Raw genomic sequence first — 27,668 nt, 5'->3', positions numbered from 1 at the left:
TTAAAAGTGATTATAAAATAATCTCTAAAAGTAATCATGAAATAATCTCTAAAAGTAATCATGAAATAATCTCTAGAAGTAATCATGAAATAATCTCTAGAAGTAATCATGAAATAATCTCTAGAAGTAATCATGAAATAATCTCTAGAAGTAATCATGAAATAATCTCTAGAAGTAATCATGAAATAATCTCTAGAAGTAATTATGAAACTGTTCCTATCATTTATTAAGACGAAATCTATTTTTGAAAAGAAAGTCTAAGATTTTTCCCTTGAAATTAATTATAAAATAATTTTGTTCAGTGATTCTAAAATTATTCAATTTCCGCAATTATACAGTAGTCTCCTGTATCCGACATTCCGTATTATCCGATGTCCCACCGATAAAAAAGTAAAAAAAAAAAAAATCAAACTCCAACCTTGATGACCCCTCTCGGAAGCCCCAGGGAAACAATTTTGGGTCATGATCCATAGCTCAAGAATTCCTGGCTGTTAGTGGATTTTTACGACCCATCTCCGAACCCCCTGCGACCCATACGTTATGATCCCCCGTGCTAGAGAGTGCAGAAAGCATGGGTTGTGGTTTGCGAAATGGGTGCTCGTGGTGCCTTCGCTTCGGTTCCAACCTCATGGCAAAAAGTGATCATCTATGGCTCTAGGCGTCGGTTTGGAATATCGAAAAAAAAAATAATTAGGCTCCAGCTAAATTCCCTAGTAACCAAACATTTTTCGAGGTTTCTCTGGAATTTTTTCCAATGACCTTTTTCTCCATGATGGGGGAACATGCTTAAATAGATTGAGAAAAGTTCACGTTAATTTAGTATTCATATGTAGCAAATTTTAAGTTCCAATGCCAATTTTTTAATCCCCATTTTGATTTGATCCAGAATCATTAACGGAATCGATTTACATAAACCGGGAATACACTGTCCAGCCTTCCCATAATGGACAAGGTATAAACCATGAGTTCTTAACTTTTTTCCTCAGCCGCGACCCAAAATCATTAAGTACGTATGATTACCAAATATTCCATAATAACAAAATTTTTGTCTTTTCCAAAATATTGAAAGAAGTGGAGCAAAAAGTGGTTATGTAAGTCAGAATGTATGACCCATCTCGAAAGCTCCTACGACCCAAGTTTGCGTCGTGACCCCCGGTATAAACAAAACGTTAGGTAATTGAGCTAGGGAAAAAATATACGTACATGTGATTATACGTATTATAGGATGAAATTTTTCAGATGAACATTTCTTTATTGCACTTGACGATTGATATAATCAATGATGAGAGGATGCTGTACATGCACATGATAACACTAACATCCTTGAGCGTGAAATTATGTCTAATTATCGAACATAATAAGGAGAAAATCTGTGGTTTTTCAACTGAGACGAAAGATGTGAACCACTGTTTTCGCGATCACTACCACCGATGTTGTTGTTCAACTTGTGATTCCGAGTTCCATCCGACAGCAGAGTCTCTGGATGTTGCTGTTTCTGTACGGACGGCATGAGCGGACTCGGTCGCAACGGAATCGTCCTATCGTGGGCGAATACACTGGGGAAATAAGGCTGCATCGCAGCTTGTTGCAGCAAAGGCACCGACGTATCCATCTGTAGCGCACTGTATTGCATACGTGGACACGACAACGAATGTAGGCACGTCGAAGTTCCGTCGTTGCACGGACAGGTCGCGATGCTGCCGCCAGTCGCGCACAAAGACGGGAAATGTTTCAGCACCGGACTATACGCATGTTGCAACGATTCGATCATCTTCTGGTCGGAACCTGGTACACCGTAGAACGAGCCGAAAGGGATGTAGCTTGGAATATGTCCAGGTTTTATGTGGGATAAACCGAGGTATGGGTTCGTGGAGTAAAGATACTGCACTTCGTTGTCCATCTTCGAAGAGGGTAGAAATTTTTCGCCACTGGAGTTGGTTGGCGACCCTTTCGTCTGCTTTGGATTGGACTGCATTCGTGGGAACCGATCTGTTGAAAAATAGGAAAATTAAGAGACTGTAATTTTGCTGGATTTGTTCCATATGGTACTGTAAAGCTAATATTTTCTACTTTTAACAATTTTGAGATGCATGAGGGAATTTCATTTTCTCTGGGGAAATTCATCTATTATCAGAATATTAAGTAACACGGTACTGAAATACATACCGATGATTTCATCTTGAGTCTCGTTGTCAGAGCAATCCTCCACGTCGAGGATCTCATTGGATTCCGATAGCTCCCCAGACTCTATAAAATCTTCATCGGGTTTTCTGGAAAAGTATTAAAGGAAAAATTTAGAATGCACGTACTGTATAATAAACGCATATATAAGCTATCTGTGCTTATTAATTAATATAATATACATTTAATAACTGTGCTATCATCAACGCAAACGGGAATATTGTTTTGAGTTAGGTCCCGTGAGATATGCTATAGGTTAGAACAGTGGTGGCCAAATCTTCAGTCCGCTGGCCAGATATGCGCTTGGCATGAAACTGGTATATAAAAGGTGACCATATGAACCGTATTTTACGGGACGTTCACGTGATTTCGGCCACCTTTACGATATTTTATAAAATGCCCCTTTTTTTCCGTATTTCCATGAGGCTTAAAGTTTTTTTCTTTACTGAACTCAAATTAGGATTATTTTCATTTTCGTGACATGAAAATTATGACTCGATTATAATGACTCTAGTTATCCAAATACAGGGTGTTTCAAAAAGAATCACTCGATTTGATATGCATATATTACGAAAAATATTGAACATAGACACTTAAGATTAATTTTATATTACATGGCTAATCATAAAGTTTTTTTACAAACCAAATTAAAGGTGCTCAGTATGTCCACCTTGCGATGCACGGCATATGTCTCTACGATAGTTAAATTTGTCCCAAACTCTTGCGAGCATGTTTGCATCCACTGCGAGTGGATTTCTGTGGACTACGTGCGAAACTCTGTCGGATGCGCTCCACATTTTCGTCTGATATGCGGGGACAGCCAGGGAATTTTCCTTTACACAGACGACCTGTGTCTCGGAATTGTTTATACCATCGCCTAATACTCTGATCGGTAGGAAGTTCAACACCAGGGTATTGTCGACGAAAAGCCCAATGAACAGTTCTTACGGACTCGCACTTCGCGAAGATTAGAACACGAGATTTCTGTTGAGCAGTCGACATCTTGACAAACGCTGAAGTGGCGGCGGAAGGAAGAGCGTTAGCGCTACCTGTCGGCAACTGCGTGAAACTCGAGATTTCCCCTCTTTCTACCTATACATTATTCTATCAAAACGGATTAAAAGCTGAATAGTTATTATTTTTTCAAATCGGATGATTCTTTTTGAAACACCCTGTATATTCATTTCATATAATTTTTTTATTTTTAGTGAACCGAATTTCAATCTATTGCGACTTGCAGTAGGCCTCGATTTCCTACCATGGTGATTTTTCAGCAATTTACCGATAATTGGCACTTTTACTTGTTTTTGATAATTTTTTGGCGGTAATCGGCAACTTTACTAGTCTGACAAATTTTTTGGTGATAATTGAGAACTTGACTTGCCATTGACAATTTTTTCGGGCTATTATTGGCTACTTCAATTACCTTTGACAATTTTTTTGGGCTATTATTGGCTATTTCAATTGTCTTTGGCAATTTTACTGGTGATAACTGGAGGTATCCAATATGGATAGAATTTCCCGTATTTTCATGATGGAAATGTGGTCAGCCAAGGCATTTACCATATTGTGTGTATTGATACTTTTCTACAGAAACACCTTTCGGGAGCCGGATGAAACCTCCTGGCGGCCCGCATTTGACATACGGGCCGGAGGTTGTGCACTCCTGCTCTATGGAAGTGATAGGCAAACTTTTTTAGGAGCGGACCAAAAAAATTTTTTTGGTAGACTAATATAACTTATTATAAAACTCGATAAAAAAAAAAAAAATTCAACTCAGATTAAGTTTTTAAATAACTTTCAATTTAAGCTCTTGCAATTATATTTTGCATATGCAAAAAAATAGAACACCCCCCCCCCCCACCTCAAATGAACTTTAAAGTACTGGAAAATTGAAAATTTCTATACCATTATTTTAAACTCTGTGGTGGACCGGATACAGTCTGTAAGCGGGTCATAGCTGGCCCGCGAGCCGTAGTTTTCCCATCACAAGTTTAGAGCATGGATTCGAAAATTATTTATAGGGGAAAATCGTTTTCGAGGGAAGTTATGTACAGGAATTTTTTTTGCGTTGAAACCAGCTGAACTCTACAAGGATAAAAAATTTTAAATTCTCGAAAAATAACAGTTTGAATTTAAAAGAAAAAAATATTATTTGTGTTTCGAAGAATGAAATGAAGTCTTAAATTTCTTTTCTCAAATACTTTCGAAAATAAAGAAAAACGATCATATATTTTTTCTGTTCAATTTAAGTAAAAAACACTTACTTTTTCCCACGTTTAGCAGCTCCCGATTCACGGAAACCTTTAGCAAATGGATTGAAATCGATTTTTAGTTTCGTGATCTGATAAAGAAAAAAAAATTATAATTAATTTAATAATGATATTATTATACAAACATAAACAATTTAAAATGTTCATATAAATTAAATATATGTTTAATAGTCTAACAGGTTTATTAAATTAAGAAAAATTGTTATATATTCTATTGAAAATTCTGTAAATTCCCTCAATTTAATTAAAGAAAATAAAATTAAGAAATATTACCCAAAAAATACACTTGGCAGTTAAAAAAAAAAGCATATGCTGTGCAATTAACAGTAAAAGCACTATTCTTCTACGGAATTTCTAACGAATCGGTTACATGCGGGAACCTCTTGTGCACGAGTGTGTGTGTGTGTGTATTTTTGTTGTCAGAGTTGTGCTTGTTTCGTGTTTTTACTGCTGTCTGTCTTCTATATTTTGAAGTGAAGATGGTAAATGCTTGAATTTTCATGTTATGTAAGTATCCTTTGTCCACAAAAGAGGAATTCTACTGTAATTACATTTAGGTATCGGAATCTAGTAACATTAGATTCTGTTTTCATTACCTTCTGGTTCTGATAAGCTGTAACAGCCAGAAATTCCGTCTCAGCGAAAGTGAAAGTCCTGAAAGTGCTGAACGGCAATTCCCTGATATCATCAGCTTGCACTAGATGAAGTCTCGGCTGATACTTATGCATTGAGTTGAGTATGGTCTGGAAAAAAACAAGATTTTTTTTTAAATGAAAATCAGAAAAAAACTATCATTTCACGAATTTTAACTATAGAGAAACAGCGACTCGAAATACAATATAGACGTCACTTATAATCACCGATAATATTATCATTCGGGTATTGTTATCAATTGCGCGAAGTAGCCTCCGGAACGGACCGATATCATAACATGGGAAAAAATTCATTTATAGTTATCAGGATATTGGTTTATGTTATCAATCTTTTTCCGCCGAAAATTTAAATATTTTGGAGCTAAGGTTGAACCAGACTTGTTTTTTCCCGTTTAGGTTATCGTTATCAATCGGCAAGACTACGTAGGAGGTACGTCAAAAAGCCCCTTTATTGACCAAAATTTCCATGATCAGTTCGCAATGTCCTAATCGGACTATAATAGCCACTACGATCCATGTACGTTTAGTACTGCTTTTGCAAACTTTTTTTATTATAATGAAATCATGTTTTAAGAAAGAAAGCCCCTTTCTTCAGTTCTTAATCAGTTTCTTTCAACTGCCCATATATTCACACACAGTTCCTCAGCTTCAAGACGTTCACACGGGAATCTATAGAACAGGGGTCTTTTACCTTTACACACATTCCGGGCCAAATCAGAACTTCCCGTGAAGGCCGTGGGCCGTGGCCGTTTACACACAAAGTCATGCTGCGATATTTGTAATTCTCAGAAGAATCATGGTTTCCCAAAATTGAAACTTTTTGTTTGTTCAGAAATAATTTCTTTCAGTAATTCGGAAAATGCTTTTTTGTTTACTCAATTCCAAAATTACTTCTTTTACTGATTCTGAAATTATTTCTTTCATAGATTCTGAAATTATTTCTTTCATAGATTCTGAAATTATTTCTTTCATAGATTCTGAAATTATTTCTTTCATAGATTCTGAAATTATTTCTTTCATAGATTCTGAAATTATTTCTTTCATAGATTCTGAAATTATTTCTTTCATAGATTCTGAAATTATTTATTTCTGTTACTGATTCCGAAATTAAGAATGCGCGCTTCTTCATCGATTTAACTCTTTTTTTTTAAAAATTCAATTTTTTTACTTCTTTCAATGTATTTTCAAATATTTCCTTTAAATATTCGGTGGGCCCGGCAAGAGCTCTGAGGGCCACATATGGCCTGCGGGCCATACGTTGATGACCCCTCCTATAGAACGTACATTATAAAAATTTGTGATATACATTAGACAGTCACATTCTCACAATTTCTGAACAGGGGAAAAAAACATTTTAGATTAAAGGAGCACAAAAATCCTGTTTTGGAACAATGGAAAAAAATAAGACAATACACGATAATTCAATTTTGAAACCTGTTATGCTGGAAAAAAAACGGAGTTGTCCCATTTCCATACGCCTCGTTCAACCGTAGGGACATATTGTCACCGTTTTTAGGACCGTGATTTTTTCGGATATTTTTATCAATCGTTATTGTTATCAGAAATCCTGAGTCCCGATGTGATGACATTATACGGCGTGCATTGTACATTAAATTAAGTGTGTTTGATACTAACATGCCCGTGCTTGTTGGATATGTTGTTGGTGATCTTGAGCTTGTGAAAAGACACTACTTTTTGCATCCAATGTTCACCGGTAGCCGGCGAGTCCGGGTGGATATACATCCTCTTGGGCATCTCTGGGTCAGCTTTACCAGCGACCATCCAACGGCTATTGTGGAATTTATAACGGCAATCGTCGAGTGGTACGACGTCCATCAGCAGTATGTACTTGGCTTTTTTGTCTAGTCCGCTGATGCTGACCTTGTATGCAGGGAATATCCGCCTTTGAAAAGAAAACGTGTGAAGTTATAACAAAATAATTTTTACACTGAACAAAACGACACACATTAATTAACATCAAATGTATGTTATTATACGTAAGTTTCGCAAAAAAAATAATTTCCAAGCCGGAAATTTAACATTTATTTGCAATAAATAAATAAAAATTTTCAAATTAAAGTTTTCTATATAATGCTCTATAAAATTTTGATCAAAAATTTTGCATTCATTTTTTCTTACCAAAAACGAACCAAATTAACGACACATTTTTTTTTTACTTTAATTAAGAGATCAAGTATTGAAGTAAATAAAGGCCCACAGCGGGCTTACTTAAGTTGAAGGTCCTAGAATTCAAGTGTCATCAAAATCTCTACTTATTTTCGCTTCAAAAAATGTAAATTATCAAGATTTCGCGGAAAAGTGTTAGAAATCAAATTTTCCTATTTATTCATCCAAAATGACAAATTTTGCATTTATTGCGTCTCTTTCGTGAGTACGAAAATTACGTATCCCTAATTATGATATTAAAGTAGGACATCTCCATCGTTGAGCCTCTGAATATTAGTGGAAGACAACACAATAAGTTTTGGCCAACATTCAACATGAATTCAGCCTATTGGTTTTTCCCCAAGGATGTTATAATAAATACAAGCAAAACATACGATACAATTAGTGATTTCCGAATAACCGCAAGTAATTCCGTTTCCATTCGGATACATTGTTGCCCAAATGAGTAAGTGTTATACGCTTGCGACACTGATGGAAATTAATCAAGAATGACATGGAATTATTATTTTCTTCTTGGCCGACCGAATAAAGGGCAGAAATATTTGAAAAAAAACAAAAAATACCAGAGGCCAAAATAATAATAATAGGTAATAATGAAATGCCCTTAAAAGAATTCTCAATAGCATCAGTTGACAAATATCGATGAATATTTATAATTTTCCGAGAACCACACTCACAGAAACACCAGTGTATGGTTGGTTTCAAAGGGGAGAAAGAATAAAAAATATAGCTGATCATTAATTAAAAGCTCTAGATTTCCCCGATCTGTATTTGGCAGGTGGAATTAACATGCTATTTGCATATCATTAATGCCAGGCAATTGATATCTTTGTTTAAAAGAGCCCTCGAGGTCGACGGTGAGACTGAAACAGTAGAGGCAGGGCCCGTTCCTCACGGGTTCGGGGCTCTTTGCAAGCATGTGATTCATGGGCCCCTTTCTTATGCATGGAATTTTTTGAAGCAAAGTTACAAAGCATTAATGTGGAACAATTGTGTATACAGTGAAGCCTTGATATAAGGATACTCTGCAGACCAAGAAAAAATATCGTTGTATTTTTAAAACGAAAGGCTATCGTTATATCGAGAGGTAGCATTGCCATCAGGCACACCGCCAATTTTATGATGCTGTTGGCATGTCTTCTGAATATTGGCGTTGTTAGTATCACAGTAAAATGCATTCGTATGTGCTTATTCACAGGAAAAAATTGTAATTAGTTGATGAATAAAATTCAGTAAAGTAATGTAGATTACCGTACAACATGTACTTTCGTGTTATTCACAAAAAATAACTTCCCGGCAACTTCATTAACACATCCTAAGGGTATATAGTACAAAATACCGATGCTATTAAACGCTTTCGAAAGAACAAATACTGGTGAGGAGTATAAAAATATATTAAAGGTAATTTTGAATGAACTATAAAAGATACGTTGTAGCAGTTTCAAAATATCCCCAAAAATATCGTTATAGAGGGATTTATCGTTGCAAATGATATTGTTGTATCGAGAGGAGTTCAACATTAGGCTATAGGTAGTTCCAAACAAGATTCGAAAAAAAAAAAAACGTTACAGAGGATTTATCGGTATATCGAGCATCGTTGTAGCGAGGTTTCACTGTAATTACTAGGGCTAGGATTTTTATGCTCTAAAATCTTCTAAAAAATTATCTATAAAATAGGCATTTTTACACTCTTAAAAACTGTAAATAAAACGAAAAATATGTCCTAAAAAATTTTCATTTCTATCGGAAATAACATTAGTTTTAGCAAAATAATATGATAATGAGAAGTGTTGATGCTGTCTAAACTATTGTGAACCATTACTTATTGTATAAACAGAAATTCTTCGTTTTACTAGCTAATCTCATCGAGCCAAAATTTCCCTTTTGAGAGCAAGTTTTTCCCCACAAATTCAGAATTAATGTTCTGTCGTCTATAGGTAAAAATGCCTAAGCAAGTAGTGTGTATATAGTTTTAGAAAAGCGCAAAATTTAAATAAATAATTCTTTTTATTTGATAAAACTCTCGAAATTTCCCGCAAACGCTAAAAAATTTCCCCATCTAGAAATTTTAGCCAATTTTTCCTACAAGTTACCATAACAGACACCGATTCATATGATTAATCTATTTATATATATATATAGCCACACAACAGTGTCGTTGAAGAGGCTAGTATTTTTAAGCTCTAACAATTCAATGTCATTGCTGATTGTTTGAGTTTCAGGATTTTTCACCAATCAGCAACGACGTTCCATTTTCAGTGCATGAAAATCCCAGCTCTAAGAGCTCTCGTCAGAGGCGAAAACGCAAAAACCAATCTGAAGCAGAATTGGAATAGAGAGGAAGAAATTTACTTTTCATCGAAATAAATATGCAAAATATGCGTTAAAATTTTGAAAATATGCTCTATCACGTAAAAACAGCGAAATATGCAAAAAACAATAAATAAAATATTTAGGCTTTGCACATTCATAAATTCAACAGATAAGAAAGTGGCGATATTCTTCAAAAAGTAAGAAAAAAGGACTAAAATGCAAAAGATAGCCAATTTCGGGGGGCCCCATCGACTCCTAAAAATATGTGGGTAATGGCACATGTGTGTGTGTGCCTCGTTTGGCCATGCGAGAATAGGCACTGAACAGAGGGTAGTTTTTAGATGGAATTTTTGGAGAAGTTTTAGATGGAATTTTGATAAGATCGGTGATCTAATTTTGAAATTCGTTAAAAAATTTTAGTTTAAATTTGAAAGATATTTGACGTAGGTATCGATTATAATTTGCGTCTATATTTACTGCCATCTCTTGGCGGATCAGGGCAACATTCGTAACAAGTTGTGATATATCATGGACAGATGGCAGCAGATGCATCAGAGAGGGAAAAAGGAAAGGCTCCGTAGTTAAGTAGTCCTTATACACTGCATTTCTCAACCTATGGTCCGCAGGGCAGATGCAACCTATAGACAGACTACGTACAGTCCAATTATGATTCTAACTGAATTAAGAATTGTTCCATTGTTGTTATTATATTTTTTTTAGAAGTAGACTGTTCTTTCAAATATAAATTAAACATCATCGGGAAAGCACGATAAATGGCAAAATGAACTAAATCTAGATTATCGGTAATTGTAGCCAAAAAAAATGTCATTTACGGCAAATTTACTAACTATTGCTAAAATCGTTAAAGGGTAAAGAAATAAGGGATTGCAACAAACAAAAATTTACAAATTTCACAGAGAAAACATTCATCATGACTAGAGCAGTGTTTCTTAACCTTTTTTGCCCGTGGGCCCCCTTTGAACCATATTTTTTCCTCGTGGCTCCCCTATCTTACCCAGAGTTTTTTACCCTCATGTAGCAGCAAGATCCTTTATACGTACTGAATTGATTTTTTCAGTGAATTTATATTGAACGCGGAAATTTTGCTAGCAAGATTGGCCCCCAGACCACTAGCCTAGAATTTATTGAGCTCCCCGCTAGTCCGAGTTCTATTCAGGACCGTCTCAACATTATGGGCGCCTTAGGCAAAGTGATGCTATGGTAGCCCCATACTTAGCTGGAAATAAACAGCCTACATATTTCCTATTTATTTTCAGTATTTATATAAGGTGGGGTTACTTATGGACATGAGACCCTCCTGGCATGACCCCTCACAAGAGTGGGACTGACGGAGCTGCAGCCTGGAGCCTGATATGGTTTTCATCATTTTTGTTTTTCACACTATAAATTTAATATAGAGGAGGGGCCTGCGAAAAACCCCATCCTAGGGAACCTGCTGCAAAATGTAGGCGGTGAGGCCCGGGTGGGTCTATGTCCAAAGACGGCCCTGGTTTTATGGGTGGCTTTGTTGGATTCTGTAAGTTTATAGTCACTAAAATATAAAAGCTTTATTTCTTCCCACCTTAATTTTTCTTCTCAGCTCTCTACAGCCCTCCAAACCACCTGTCATGGCCCCTTTCTGCATTTTCTTCCGTGGCCCCCTTGAAGTATCCCTGTACCACTAGGGAGCCATATGGCCCCGGTTGAGAACCACTGGACTAGAGGACCATATTTTATTAAGAAAGGAAAGTGCGGGAAGAAAAAGAGATCTGAAAATACGGGAAATCGCCTATTTTCCCCAGAAATATTGCCATAAGTATGCAAAATCACCAATTGTTGCTAAAATGGATGATAATCACAAATGAACAGAAAAATTAAGGGCTACCAGAATTCGCAGTGAATTGAAATGTAGGTAGTTCACGGAAAAAAAAAACGTTGAACGTGAGGAATATGTGAGATAAATTCATAATTACTATAATAATAACATAATTTTTAGTTTTATGAAAGTTATTTCAACATTTAGACTTCTCCAGTTACATTTTATTTAAGCACAGTAATTCAAATAAACTTCGTTGACCGAAACGGGACAATTGAATAAGAAAGTCTAGGCTGACCATATTTCCTCGAGAGAAATACGGAACATCGGGATTCCAAATACGGAAAAATACGGGACTTTGCCAATTATCGCCAAAAACGACGCTAAAACCAAACAAAGTTGCCAAATATTGTTGAAATTACGGAAAAATCACAATGGCGGGAAATGATGCATTACTGCAAATTGCAATGGATTAAAATGTATTCCACGGAAAAAAAAACGTTTACCAAGGCAAATGTGGGAGATTAATATCCCGTATATAGTTGTAACTATCATAAAATAATTTGAGTTGAAAAATAATTTCAATCTTCAACTTTAATAAAGAATAAAAATTCAAGTAGGCTTCGTGTGAAATACGGGAAAAACCGGGACACTTTTGCCAAAAAGTCGGGACGGCCAAAAAAAGAGAAATACCGGGACTGTCCCGGGAAATACGGGACGTATGGTCACCCTAAGAAAGTCGCAACCGATAAACACACACTTAATGTCGGTTGACACGTGATCACATTACTCATGTTGTATGTTGGTGGTCCGTTTAATTGTTTTCGATATTTTACTTGGGTTCGAAAAGTTGAGAAACTTCGGGTTTCCCTAACTTTTTACGTTCGCTGCACCATTGGAATTTCAAATTGGCACTTCTGCGGCACATAAACGTCATTAGAAATCATAACCCTATGTTTGACATGATTATATCCTTGAACTGAACAGAAGTTGCATATAGGATGTATAATTGTTTCCAATGTTGTACAGAGTGGGCAAAAAGTCCGTAGAAATTTTCAAAATTCATAAAAACCGAAAAAAAATAACCGAAATAAAAACGGTTTGCAGGGTTGGCATCGCTTGGTCACGGGAATTTTTTTAAGATAGGGGAAAAAAAAAAAACTCAAAAAACAGCCGATAAGTGGCACTGACGTACACAAATCAAAGAAACGATGCGCAAATAACGAAAACAGAATACTGTACCTTCAAATCGTTTATTACAGCAGTATATGTTGCACATAACCGCCACCACGGGGGATAACACATTGCAGGCGAGTCACAAATCCAGCAACGGCAGAGTGCAACAGGCCCACATACAAGGTTTACAACAGTGAACTGATTGTGGATTAGGAGCGTCAGTCCTTATAACCGTCTCATTTGCGTATTTCCACCCAAGTTGCTCGTACAGCGGCACCTATTGGCTGTTTTTTTCCTGTCAAAAAAATTTCCTTGACATAGCGATGCTAACCCTGCAAACCGTTTTTTATTTCGGTTATTTTTCCGGTTTTTATTCATTTTCAAAGTTTCTACGGACTTTTTGCCCACCCAGTATATACTGCGAATAGTCCTATTCTAGCACCTTGAGAACGCATATACAGTGAAATCTGGCTACAATGATGTTCGGTATAATGATAAATCTTTACAACGATATTTTTCAAGTCTCGTTTGAAAATGTCTATACCCTAATGTTAAACTGCTGACTCTGGATACAACGGTAATCTTTCTACTACGATATTTTCCTTGGTTCCCCAGAGTATCATTATATCGAGGTTTCACTGCATTGCTTTTGTACCCTGGACCTTACTTCCTCATGAGAAAATGGGGCACTTGCTCAGAGTTTACATTACTTAGGAAGTCGCAAAACGTTTTTCTCGAATCTATTCTTTTCGAAACGTTTTTTTTTTTTTGCAAACCTTTTTTCCGAATCTATTAAGTCGTTTGGAACAATCATTGGCGTACGCAAAGGGGGGCCCGAGAAAAGTGTTATTTTGCAGGGAAAAAGGTAACCCCCCCCCCCACCCCTAGAAGGAAAAAAATCTGAAACCCCCTCGAGAAAATTCTGCGTACGCCTATGGGAACAATGATAAATAAATTACCGCCAAAACCCCTTCCGAAGAAATATCTTGGGCGAAATAAAAACGGTGGCCGTAAAAAGTGAAGAATAAGAAAACACAATAAGAAGAGAGATACGTGTGTTGCGAATTCATTAAATCTCCCAGAGAGGATATTCCAAGGAAAAAATGAAGGCACTCCGAATCAAATATCAAGGTACCACCAGCTTGTCGCAAATACACATGAACCTAGAAGCGACGTTTCTCTCAGGTCAATCAAGAAAGTCCGACTCCCAATTGCCAAACGCGGGATATTAGATTCATTAACTCGATGAAAGCCATCACTACTTTGACTCAACTCAATTCTTGAGAAAGCAAAATTTTGAAGAACATATCGCGTGCACTAAGGCCAATGCAGGGCCGGAACTGGAGGGGGGACTGCCCCAGGCGGAAAATTTAGGGGTCGGCAATTTTAGGTGGGAACAAAAAACACTAAAATTATCGAATTTTAAAGTTGTGGGGATGACAAAAATCCTAGCTACGGCCCTCGTGGTAAGCTGGAAACCATAGTTCGAGATATTGTAATGCACACAAATGCAGTAATTGAACAGGAAAGCTGAGTTTCAGCATTCACTAATGTGCTATGTGAATGTATTTTTATGCAACGCTAAATTTTGAAAATGCTCTCTTGAAAAATCGGCAAAATGTCACTCGCCACATATCTGCACTAAACCATCTATATGCAGGATAACAAAAATTATTTTCGGTCACAGTTGCCTACAATTACAGCTTGTATGTGGTAGATATTTTTTAAAGAGTCAAAAAATAACTGGTTCTCGTAAATTAATTCTGATTAAAAAAAAAACAAAAAAAATGTATAATTGTTTTCTGTTAGGGGAATAATAAATACAGTACTAGGCCTAATTCCGTATTTAGGTTCAACATTCCTCTAGAAATTTCGAACGAATTGGTGCGTGCCGGAGAGAGTGTGTGTGCATACGTTTTAACTCCAACGTTTTTATGATGTATGAATTTTGCGAGTTTTGTGTTCGAGAAGTGCCTCCATCTGTGTTCTATATTGGAAATCAAAGTGACATACCTGTTTATATAGATGTTGCAAGAAGGTTTGCCTTCCCGCTGTAGAGAGAATGTTTTACATAAGAGGTCGCATTTCGCATTTTCGCTTCGAATGTGCCAATAACCTTATATTGAATGAATGTTAGTTTTATAAATGAAATTTTATGAAACTTTTATAGTGTAATAAAGGCTAATCCGTCTATTGGTTGCATTTTTCAAGTTTTATAAACGAACTTGTATCAAACTTTTATAGTGAATGCCGGCCTAAAAAACGTTATTTATCAAAAGTATTTTTTAATTTTTCGAAATACTAGCCACCCATAATAAATGAATAAGAAAAAATTATTATAAAAATTTAAAAATTTCTACTAGATTGTAAAGTTTCTAGTACTGGCCTATACTGCATATTTAATTTACACGTGTGTGTGTGAATGAATAAGCGTTGGTAAAAAAGTTTATTTTTCGATCATTTTTGCCGCACCATGTTAATTTTCTGCACACGAGGGCTATACTCACCAAAAGGATGGTGCGCTAACCCCTTGGTGTGGCGCTCCCTGCGGTAGCAATTTTTTCTGGGGGTCACGTCACCGTTTTTGTTGTACCCTTGCGTCAGGCAAGTATCTGACAAGGACGAACCGGGTATCGAACTCGCGACACCTCTAAACATCCTTTGGTAGTTTAGGCGAGTATCTCATCGACCTGGGCTACCACGCCCTTTGGTGGTTGTGCCAACTGCGCCCAGCGTATTTTGAAATAAAATACATATCCAATATTAAAAATACCTACGCGTAGTTTCAGCCAGTTTAAGCGAATGATTAAAATCTGAAAAAAAGTTTCGCTAAACTAAAACAAATTATTCAAGCATTATAATCGATAAAAAGACCGAAATCTGTAACAAATTATATAATTCTCAGTTATTTATACCTTCCAGATTTTGTTATGATCATCTCCGTCCCTAGGGAATGAAACTTGCTCCAAAGATCCTTAGATTCCAGTGAGACTTTCGGATCATCGTCGACTTTTTTCTTGTCCGACGTGTTGATTGGAGGTGGGGTCGGCCTGTGATTCGGATGCGTCAAGTCCAAAAACCCCTGTAGCGGATGGCATTTGGAGTACCAGGGATTGTTGAGGATAGGCGACCTGCCGATGCCGTATTGCATGAAAGGGTTGAAGCAATGCATGTCCTGTAGCGTCGGCATACTTTGCGAGGGGATTTGGAACGAATTTGTACTGGCGTCGACGAACGGTTGGAAGAAAGGCACCGGATGGTGGTGATGGTACGCCATCCCGTACGGACTGGTGGTTTCGTGGTCTAGTATCATGGACGTATGATCTCGCTCTAGAAAAAAGAAGAAAAATAGCATAAATTTTTTGTGCAATAGTGGTTTCCACGCAAAGGTTGTAGTCTATTGTATATTCAATTTGCACGTGTATGTGAATGAATACGCATTGGCAAAATGTAGGAATTTTGTTGTCTACAGAGAGAGAAAAATAAAACATCGAATTGAAAAAAAAAACGTTGGTAGCTTTGATTGGGGGAGACTGATTGAAATTTCTCTGAAAGGCTTCAACCAAAATAAAAAATAATAATACAGTCGAATCCCGTTTTAACGAATACCGTTATAGCGAAAATAACGTTTTAACAAACACTTTTCTAGTTCCCCCAGATAAGTTCACATAGAAAAAAATGCAAAAAACTGAAGTTCCTTTATAATGAAATTTCGTTATAACGAAGAGATTTCTCCGGTCTCTTGGAGTTTGTTGTAACGGGATTCGACTAATTTATTATTATTACACTGGGCCAGTGGTTCTCAAACTTTTGTCATCCCTTGCCCAATTCATGGTTCATCTGTGGGGCTCCCCAATATATATATAGTTTAGTAGATATTTTCATTTATAAAAGAACCACTTCACATATATATATATATATATATATAATAGGCACACAAATCAATATCTCCAGCTCGTCGCACCGTCCCTGACAAAAGCTGGCAGCAACACCACTAGGAGCCATGACGCTCACTTTAAGAAACACTGCAATAGGCCAACATATTTTTCACTGAAAATACATTAGCGATTTCTTTGATAACGGCGAACCATTTTGAAGAAGCAATGCAGCATTTCGTTAAACGAATCGAATCAAATCTCAAACTGCACAAATCAGAAGGAAAAAAATCAATTATTAATTAAAATGTCAATAATTAGAAGATTTTAGATCGGCTCTTTTGTATTTACTTAAAATACTCAATAGTTGGTACATCCAAAAAAATTACGACTTATTTAGGGAAAAAAACGATGAATCTATTTATTGTACGTAGATCCATTTTATTCAGAATATTTATAGCTGCTTATATTTGTGCTGCATGAATTAAATTATATATATTTTTAAAAATTTTGTCAAAAAAAGAAACTTTTAAAGTTTTAATTTTGACTGTAAAATAAAGAATATTTGTCGGAAGAATACTAATGTTTTTCCAATTCTTTTATCTGATCAAATCAGATGAAAAATTTACGAAAAGTTTCTAGAAAATTTATCTTGAAATGATTTTTTTTGATTTAAAAAAAAAACAATTGAAAATAGTTCATCTTCTCAACAAATAAATTAATCAGAGGAATTTATTTCATTGGGAAAATTTGAAATACATAATTATTTCAATGCTTTGTGTTTAACGGTAGAAAAAAAATGGTATTTTACATGTTTTAAATGGGTTATTTTTTTTTCAATATTGTGAAGAAGTTTTAAGATTTTAGTTGAGTTAATCAATTCGATCAACCCGATTAAAATTTTTATTACAAGTTTATCATTTAACTTGGTTTATTTCAAAAAACTGATTAGATGTCTCGTGTGTATGGAGTGTGTGTGTGTGAATTGTATTTCTCCCTCCATAACACTTCATATAAATGACCATATTTAGAAAAATGGTGATGATTTCAGTTTCCATTTGAGTTTGATGGAAGTTTAAGAAGGACCAAAATTTATGCCTTCACTGTGAACAGAAGATTTCGTATTCGGGAAACATGAGCTTCCTTAATCTCCCCCCCCCCTCCACCCCGCGTGCCCAGTAAAATTTGGGTGCTATTTCTAGGGAAACAAGTAACAGTATGGAGATCGAAAGTAGTTTCGAAGTCACTAAACTAAATAACTGATATTCCAAAAAACGACAAAGATCCAAGCCAATGAATGAATTCCAGGATTGTTCAGCATATTAAATTGCTTCAAACTGGCTGCCTTAATTTCTTTTAATCTATTCCTTCATTTGCTTACATCTAACAAACAGGTGCATTAAATGAATAAAACTATTTTTATAGCATTGATGCTATAAAAATACGTTTGTTATAAATAGTTAGCATCTGAAAGTTCTAGATTAAAATTCAATTAATCAGTCAATTGATCAATTAAAAATTTTTGATTGACCAGTTAAATTTTTTTATCTATGTTCAACCCAAGTAAAGACGGAAGAGATACATTTATTAGGTAGGTAGGCCTACAGATAGCCTACATGTAGGCTTCTTTCAAAGTAACAAAAATAGGAATGCTTAAGGTCAATAGAATGTTTAAGGCCAATAGAATGTTTAAGGCCAATAGAATGTTTAAGGCCAATAGAATGTTTAAGGCCATTGGGTTTTTTGGGAAAACAGTATGATTAAAAAAACTGGAATGACGTTTAAGTGAGTTTACACAAAAAAAAGAGAATAAAAAGCATCTATTGTTTCTATTAAATTTCAAAAGTGAATATTAATTTACTAAAAAAAAGCTCATTAAACAAAAAATTAATATTTTAATGAAGAAATTTTGACTGAAAATGGATATTTTTTACAAACTTTTCTGAAGGAAAAAATTTATTACCACTTGGATAAAAAAAACATAATAGCTTCGGCGTTGGCCTATATTTTACATCGCTATCTGTTATGTGATTTTAAAGTATAGGTAGGCCTTGATATAATGTAATCAAAATTTTAAGTAAATGTCATAATTAGAAATTTGTAAAAGAAAATAGTTATTAAAAAATTTTGAAAGAAGAACTGGAGTGTTTATAGAGAAATAAATTACTTTCGTGATCAAAATTTTGAAACAAGCATTGTGATTTATATTTTTGAAAAACCAATGGGAATTTACATTTTGATAGAGCATTTTTAGTAGCAGTTCAGAAAAAAAAAAAGAATTGTGATAGAAAATTTGAAGGAAACAATTCGAAGAAAAACGATCACAGAAAAATAATAATAATAAATTTGGGATTTCAATTTAAGAAAGGACAATATAGATTGGAATTAAAAATATAAGCATCATATATGAATAGAATTATTCAAAAAATAGTGATATTGAATTTCTGGAAAATGAACACGTTAGTTAGAATTTCGGAAACAAACATCACAGGATTATGATTTTGAAAATTATGCACTCGAACATGAAAAAAAAAAACTCGTAATTTAATTTTGATGAGAATTACCAGAATTCAGACGTGATTTATCTTCTTAAATAGTTACGAAAATTATTCGAGATATTCATTAAAATTTAGAAAAAAAAATCTAGAACAGAATTTTTAATGCATCTTGCCTATAATTTCAAAAAAAAAAAAAAACACGCTTGGAATTTTAGAAAATCTCATTCAAGAAAAAGAATTTGACTAGAGAATTTAAAAAAAAATTAAAAATCTACGCATGAAAAATAACAAGGGAAAGATGTTTGGAAGGAAAAATATCGTGAATGAAATTCCCATAAATTTAATAAAATAGATCCTAACATTTAAATGTTTATGGAATTTCAGGAATTCAAAAAATTGTACATTGTCTTTTCAGTTGAGAACAAAAAAAATCTGATAATTTTAGAATAAGGGGAAATTTTTTCCTTTTCAAAATTAAGTGTTTATTTTTTTTATACCATTAATTAACTGAATTTTATTCTTGCTTCTGAATTTTTTCATTTCTCGAAGTGGTAGGAAAATGAAAATTGTGTGTAAGAAAGAGAATATCAGAGAATAAAAAACTTGATCGCTTTAAATATTTGTATGATCGTCGTTATATCACTTTTTTTTTTCAAGTTGTGACTTCTAATGTGAATTACTTAGTATGGGATTAGGCATTAGCTATATGACTTTAAATGACAAAGATATTTTGTAATGGCACCAACTATATCTAGACAATTTTTTTATTTTTTAAATTTCAGCATCTGGGTTTTGTTTTGTATTTATGTCATTTTTTTCATATTAGTATAATATGTATAATTATAAGAATAAATTTTAATGTCGCCACTGGGATGATAATACGAAAATTCTAAGCTAAAATTTGCAAAACTGAGACTATTTTTATAGCAAACTTCTCAAGAAAAACACTATCAAGATATAATTTTAATTTGTGAATTAAAAATGACAAAAATTCAATAACTTTCGCAGCACTTTATAAATATTTATTTATGTCACTTTTTTTGTGCTGTAGACTATTTTTCCACATATGTCTTAATGTAGGCCTATTAAGAGTTAATTATACGATACGTAGATAAAAAAAACCACAGATATTATTTTGCTACCAATGAACATAATTTGTCGCCATTATTAGTCAAAAAATTTTCACTTCGCCATAGGCCTATTTGAGGGTATTTATGAAAAATAGAAAGAAAAAATTACCTGCACAAAAATTCGTTGGTCTCAGTGATGTTTACGTACAAAATCATAAATTTGAATATACAGTATATCACAATTATTATTGCCAAATTGATTTAAAGTCTATTAAACCTATTCCTCCAAAAATATATATTTTTCATGTAAATTTTCAATTACCGTATTTTAACGGGTAGGCCTATAAGCAGCCCCCAATTTTTTGGGATTAAAATTTGAAATTTTTTTTTTTTTTAAGATATGTATATAATACTACCCACGTATAAGAAACCCCTCCTATATTTGGGACGCAATTTTTGACAAAAATAGAGTTCGTAATACACGTTAAAATACGGTACATCTTGTCATTTGCAAATTAAATTTCTGAAATTTGAAAAATAAAATGAAATACTATTTTTATGAATTATGAAAAAAAAATTATAAAATAAGAATTGAAAAAAAAAAGATTTATTTTTCCTTGGATCGATTACACCTCAAGGAAAACCGTTAACGATTTTAAAGAGAAGCGAAAGATTTACTCAATACCTCTTTGCTGCTGTAACCAGGGCGATGCCTGTATTCCCTCGACGAAAACAAACCAAAACCGAAATTTATGAAAAACACACGCGAAAAGAAACTGCGGGGACCGCGAACTTTCTCGGGTAAATTCGAGCTTGGGGCCTGTCGCTTCTAATGCGATGTACACTTGTCTTAGCACTTCTCTCCCTTTTTTTCCTTTCCCCCTTCACCAACCATTAACAACAACAAAAAAAGGGAAGACGGAGAAGCATATAACTGGTTCTCCCAGGTGGAGAAAAGGGTGGAGATCCTACCAGTTCGGGGTGACGCCTTCGAGTCTGTAAAATGACGCCTTCCTTCCAACAAGTCAGCGTCCATCACTCTGTGTTTGGTCCCGCCCACTTTCCAAAGTATACCCTATCGTAATCAGGTGATTGAACCAATGGTAAACATCTGCTCCTCCGGCACTCTCGACCAATGGCAAATGCGGTGGAGCGGCCAGTGTCGGGAAGGGGCGCCACCTGGTGGAGAGTCGCACTGGGATTATTGAGGGGTTGGGTTTATTGCGAGGATGATTAATGGTCGTGGAGTTCATTGCGTTGAAAGTTAGCGCCCTGGCACTTGTACGTATATCTATACGGATTTATTTTTACTTTTTTTTTTGTTATAGGTTGTTATTCGCTTTGTTCGCTGATTGCGGAGGCTGCACCGGATGTCAGGGAAGCTTAGCCGTCCTTCTTTTTCCCATTGATTCCCCCACAAGATATTTTCTCATCTCTTTTTCTTATTGCCACTGCCATCTTTTCTTTCCTCTCTTCAAGTAGAGGGGATGTTTCATATGTCCCTTCCCCCAAACTCCTTGGGAAATCTTACCAACCTTGACGTCGTGAAGACTCCTAGCCACTGCTGTAACTTCCCCATAATTTTATAGTCATTTGAAAGTTTGGACCCCCCCCCCCTTCTCCTCCCGCCATAGGCTCTGGAATAGATCCCATGTCATAAACCAAGTTAGAGGGAATGTTACGTAAAGGCCAACTCTCAAAGAAATAAAAAAAAATTATATTTTTACAAGAAAGTAAATTTTTTTAAAACTCTACTCTCAAATGAAAAGTCAATATCATTTTGTTTCCTTATAGTTTTTTTGTGTGTTTTTCGTGAAAATTGCTTTTATCTTGGGCTGTTGTCTTTTTTGGTGCATTTGACATCCATATCTTTTATAGGCGTTGAAGAAATAGATATTTTTTGGATATTTTAGACGGAGGTTAACTCGGCTAACTGGACAAGCATGCTACCATCTGTACCATACGATCCTGAAGCTCGGGCTCTAGAGCAGAGGTCTTCAATTTTTTTCACTGCTTGTACCCATCATAAAAAAGAAGATCATCTTACGGCATGCTTGACATACAAATGAATAAAATTCGGATGGTTTCAATCTTTCAATGCAATTTGTAAAAGGTGTTTAATTGGGACGTTGATCAAGAGCTCTCACGAGCACCAAATCGGGCACGAGCATCGAGCACTCTGGGTGCTTCAGGGGAGCAACATGGTGCTCGCTAACAACGGGTTGATGATGCCTGCTCTAGAGCATTGCCCCGATTTCCCTCGTTGCATCCCTGGTGTACATTAATATTGAATAAAAAAAATTAATGTGTTAGTGTGTAATTACCGATTCTTAAATATACTATGTATTGCCGAAAAGTAATTAATTGGAAAAAAGTTAAAAAAAAAAATTCCACAGACACATTCAAAGAGGTCACTAAATCGAGTGTTGCTTGAATAGCAAGAGGAACTTTCACGAGAAATTACATTTTCGAAGTTAATTAAGAAATACAAGAAACTCGTATATTCAGATCACTTCATTCATCACTTCATTTTCATGTTCATTGGCATCTTCGAGAATTTTAAATACAGTTTACTGTATATCAAACAGACTGTGCATTTAAGGTCTAATAAGCCCTCACTTTCCCAAACTAACTTGAAAAAAATATTGCTGCTCAAAAATTTGCCATCCTGTGCATACCAGCTGCGCAATTCAGCTTAAATGCGGAAATGACATTGACGCACTTCAGTGAGACTTGAAATAGCCATGATACACTGGTCGGAAACCACATCCTCAGTTCAAAGGGGTCATTCAAGTATTACGTCAGCATCGGGGGGGGGGGGTTTCGGATTTGCTGACTTTTGATGACAAGGGGGAGGGGGTTTGAAGGTGGCTTACGTCATCAACCACCCCTTTTTGAAGATATGAAATATTCTAAGCTGCTGACGAAATTTTCCTGACAGGGGGGGGGGGTCAGTATTTTACTGAGTTTTGCTGACGGGGGGGGGGGTCAAAAATAGCTAACTGCTTACGTGATACTTGAATGGCCCCTAAGTTCAGAAGGGCTAACTTACTGAAGTCTGCCATTGTGTCAACCAGGGTGACTCACCCTTCGCCCCTCAGAAAATTAGCTCTTAGGAGAGGTGGCCCCTTCGATAAAGATGAACTTCATCCATCTCGGGGTCTCCTCCCCTGGAGTCTAATCAGCACCCCCTATTAAGTCACATGAGTGAGAGGCCCTATTGAATTCGGGCCATCTTAACTCATGGGCCTCCACGGGACTCAAGTGCATCTCCTGATGATAAGATATGGCTATCGGGAGTATGTATATTGGTAGGCGGGCATTTCCTGTCAGGAAGGGGGCGCAGAACATCATTTTTCCTGGAGGTACCCCCGTGAAGCCAGGTCGGCTAAAGACAAAATTCTAATCCGTGAGGCACATCTTTTTGACGCCCCGTGAAAGCCCCACCATCATAATGACCGAAAATCAGCAAATTTTCTCACCCACCTCGTTGGGCATTTTGCCTGTTGTGGCGTTGTATTTGTATTTGTAAATCTGTGTATCAGGCATCCTGAACCTGTCGCCATCACCACGGTGCTCCGCGAAGCACTCAGAGTGCTCGATGCTCATGTCAGATTCCGTGCTCGCGAGCACCTGAATAAAATAACCACCATGCACAAATTGCATTCAAGTATTGAAATCAATCCTGATTGCATACATGCTTAAGTGAATCTTGTCGTAAGGATACTCTTCTTTCAGTGCTCGCGACACAAAAAAAACAGGTCTTGAAGACCTCTGCTGCATACGCCAGGCTCCGGAAAAATGAAATAAATGAGTGAATTTGATAAATAAATAAAAGAGGCCTGTGGGGCTCCGCCATAAGAATATAGGCTAAAAAAAAAGTTGATAACCACTATTATATGTCATGAGTACGCATCAAAAAGTAGCTTCTTCGGCAAATAATTCCATCTCATATGTACATACACAATATAAATTTTGACATTGATAGACCGGTAACACCTTGTTCACATCTACACGAAGAGATTTTGAAATTATAAATTTAGAGAAAACATTTTTTCCACAATTTTTTGCAATTATTTTTTCCCCTCACCCCTGATTTGGCCGCAAGGGTCGCACGTGTAGGTGTAAAGTTATTGGAAATATTGGGAGGGCTCAAAAATAGTGAAAGAAATAAAGCTCAATATTTCTATAGCTATGATAGAGATACTAACAAATATTAAAGGCCTCGGGCTCATGGGCCGGATACAAGTTTACGCCTATGAAAGTTACAGTGGAAGATTCCCCCCCCCCACTCCTTTAGGAGGGTGCGGGCCACTTCATTGGTTTGAAAACGTGTCGCGAGCCACTTGAATGATTTGGAACAGCACCGCGTGATCTGTATGTGTGCCGCAGGTCACTTAAGTGATCCGTAAATATGCCACGGGCTGCTCGAGAGATCTGGATCTATGTCATTTGTTCCTCAAGAGTGATTTGTAAATGTGCCGTGGGTCACTTAGGTGATCTGAGAATGTGCTGCTGTCCCTTGAGTGATCTGGGAATGTTCCGCTTGGTTAACGGCACCGCAGGTCACTTAAGTGATCTGAAATTGTGACGCGAATCATTTAAATAATCCGTAAATGTGCCGCAGATAACTTGAGTGATGTCAAGCTGCACCGCAACACGCTTAAGTGCTCTGGAACTTTGCGCAGGTTACTCAAGTGATCGATGCAGCGGGTCATTAAAGTCAGTGTTCCTCAACTCAACCTAGCACCGACCAACTAGCTGGGGGGGGGATGGGGGGGGGGACTCACCACTTGTGGTAGCCTGAAATGTGAAGAGTTGAACCTTCTTCAAGTAAAAAAAGGTGTTTATGGTGAAAAAAGTGTAGCTACTTTCTGAATTTAACCGGAACGCTCATAGAATCAGGGTTATCCTAACCCATAGGCTCACCCGGACTCGTATACATGGAGTCCGTGATATTATCTGATAGTATGGTTTTTAAAGGATTTAAATTGGTATATATAAACTGGTATTTCTCTCTCTCTCTCTGTTTCTCTCCTGCCCGGAGGGAGAATTGGCTCCCGACTATAATAATTTTTGTACGACAGATACGGAAAACTGGCTGAGTTAGGAGATATCGATGTTTCAGGAAAGGAAAAATCCATCTCTGCCATCAAACCCCGGTCTCTCGTTTGCCGGACGAGTGCTCTACCAACTAAGCTATGAAAACAGATAGAATTTCCTCTCCTTGGAGCGTATGTATATGCTGAATGGCTCCGTAAAATGGACGACGGTAACATTCTGCTAATAGTTCGCAGATGACATCAGGGCCACCAGATGGCGACGTATATGGCAAAAGACGTCACTCTCCCTTGTTAATACGACAGATACAGAAACTGGTTTGAGTGAGGAGATATCGATGTTTCAGAAAGGAAAATTCATCTCTCATCCAGCGGTCATGTGGCTTTTGAGACAGTCCCCCCCCCCCCCCGTGGGGACCTCATGACCATAGAGCTACACACACCCACAACAGAACCCTCGCTAGATACACTCTAGCTTAGAGGGGGTCCAGAGACATCTTATTTATAAAATTTTTTAAATGATCTCGTTTTTCTAGATGAAAGTGAGGGGGGATCTGAATAATACAGAGAGGAGCGGTACGAGAAGAAAAAAATGGTCCGATGAGGGGCCCAAATGCGAAAACAAGTTAAAAAACGCTGCCTTAAGTGATCTAGGAATGTGCTACGGGTCTCTTAAATGAGCAAAAAATGTGCCGGTTAGTTCATTTTTATAAAATTAGGTCTGTGGTCGCGGTCCACATCAGAGGACTCCTAGGGCCACATTTGATCTGCAGGTCATGCATGTGTTAGAATTTCACGAATGGATAACGTAATAACAAAAAAATTCACTCACCAATTTCTTTCATTATCCTCGGAAATATTCCATCAGTTCGTGATAGTCCGTCCGGATAATAACAAATCCCGTTAGGATCAGCTCCAGCGAGAGAGAGAGAGAGAGAGAGAGAGAGAGGTCAGAACGAGCTGAAATAGCTGAATGAGGACCAGCAGAGGTCCTCACGAGGTTAGTTCACCAGCCAGAGACAACCGTCTCGGCACCAACAAGAAAAATAACAACAACAAAAAAGTACCCTTTTTTCCAAGAAAAAATTCTCGCCAGTGCTGCTCCCCAAGGGTAAAACGAGACCGAAGAGATAGATAATCGCACTGTAGAAGGTGTCAGATCGTTATCTTGCCGAATTCTCTTCTATAGCAGAGGTGTTAAATGGTGATAGCCACTCCTCCGATGAAGGACAGGGGAAAAGGACTTGCCAAGAAAACAACGCGTTTTCTGACAGGGACCTAGTAGTATATAAATAATAATAACAAAAAAGTGGTCACTTGTTTGGGAAGCTGAAAAAAAAAAAAATGGTCAGAGTCACACCCACTGAAGAAAAGAGGTGTATATGGTGTTATGGTGTAAAGGGATGTTGTCTTTTTCTTCAATATATTATCTATCTATCAGTCTGTATACGTAGTCCTTGGGAAATACGCCCGGCGAATCGGCGCCGTATGTCCAGCTTTCCAATTAGCCGGACTTCCTGCTTGGACACAGAAGAAAAAAAAAATATATATATATATATATATATATATAAGAAAACATCACCACCCCACGTCCTCCGTCCGAACTTCCCCTTGGGCCAGGAATTATGGCTCCTATAATACCCGGTGGAGGCGGCAGTCTGATGACCAGGGTCAGTTGACACTTCCGAATAACTAGACCGTGAGGAAATCTAAATATACTAATAATAGAGAGAGAGAGAAAGTATGGCTTCCTTCCTTCCGGGTCTTGATCTTCCTTTATTATCTGATACATCCGTATTAAAGGAATTACTTTTGAATTCTTGTTTATGAATTCGAGATTTTTTTTTCTTTTGTGAATGAGGTGCAAGAAGAATTTTGATGATTAGGGTCCGGATCTAGGCGGCATCCGGAAATTTCGCCTGTCCTGACGGTGTGAGTGACTAAGTAAGTGACTGAGTGATTGGCCGTATGAGTGCCCATATAAGTGGGTAAGTGACCGTACGAGGGGCCAAGTGAGTGTGTGATTGACTGTAGAAGTGAGTGACCGTATGAATGACCCAGAAAATGTGTGAGTCACCGTTTTCGGGGTCAAGTTAGTGACCGTATAAAGAACCACACTCACTTGGTTTCTCATACGGTCACATACTGTCCCTCACTCATATACAATCACGTACCCAATCACTTGTTTATTCATACGGTCACTCACCCCTTCAAATGGTCATCCATACTGTCATTCGCCCAATCACTTGATCAGTGTTACGGTCATTCATCCATACGGTCACTTACTCAATCACCTACCTGGTGAGTTTACGGTTATTCATTCACCATACGTCACTCATCCACTCACTTTTTCCCTCACCCACTCACAAGGTCAGTCTTACGGTTATTCATTCTCTCATGCGCCACTCACCCACTCACTCAGCCACTCAATTGGTCACTCATACAGTCGCTCACTTGGTCACTTGGCCACTCTCTGCGTCACCCACGCGGTCAGGGTCGGCAAAATGTCCGGAGAGAAATGTTGGAGGCGAAATTGCCGTATACCGATCAAGGCAGATGCGAGAGC

General features: G+C 36.8%; 1 protein-coding gene across 2 annotated transcripts; it reads right to left on the bottom strand.

Annotated features, from left to right (window-relative positions):
* Positions 1-1,231: 1,231 nt before the first annotated feature.
* Positions 1,232-26,105, bottom strand: LOC149081728 (uncharacterized). 2 transcript variants are annotated; one of them, XM_089237148.1, is made up of 7 exons: positions 25,935-26,105; positions 15,515-15,929; positions 6,743-7,010; positions 5,051-5,197; positions 4,449-4,525; positions 2,167-2,270; positions 1,232-1,989 (listed from the first exon to the last, which is right to left on the bottom strand). In XM_089237148.1, exons 1-7 carry the CDS (start codon positions 25,945-25,947, stop codon positions 1,346-1,348), a joined length of 1,668 nt encoding a protein of 555 aa, XP_089093274.1. In that variant the 5' UTR covers positions 25,948-26,105; the 3' UTR covers positions 1,232-1,345. The 2 variants fall into 2 exon arrangements, with proteins under 2 accessions (XP_089093274.1, XP_089093275.1); XM_089237149.1 differs by lacking the exon at positions 25,935-26,105 and adding an exon at positions 20,728-21,084.
* Between the last annotated feature and the right edge of the window lie 1,563 nt (positions 26,106-27,668).

This window comes from Pholcus phalangioides, unplaced genomic scaffold (assembly GCF_987345545.1).
Source record: "Pholcus phalangioides strain wild (caught in Gottingen) unplaced genomic scaffold, Ppha-v1.0 ptg000009l_1, whole genome shotgun sequence".
Lineage (NCBI taxonomy): Eukaryota > Metazoa > Arthropoda > Arachnida > Araneae > Pholcidae > Pholcus > Pholcus phalangioides.
The sequence above is the reverse complement of the archived record's forward strand: the minus strand, read 5'-3'. Positions and strand labels throughout refer to the sequence as shown.

What these genes read in the sequence shown, in the direction of transcription:
- LOC149081728 (XM_089237148.1), bottom strand. An exon ending in CAGCTTATCAGAACCAGAAG is followed by an intron (nt 4,526 to 5,050) that starts GTAATGAAAACA and finishes TTTCTTTATCAG; the next exon opens with ATCACGAAACTAAAAATCGA. An exon ending in GACTCAAGATGAAATCATCG is followed by an intron (nt 1,990 to 2,166) that starts GTATGTATTTCA and finishes ATTTTTCAACAG; the next exon opens with ATCGGTTCCCACGAATGCAG.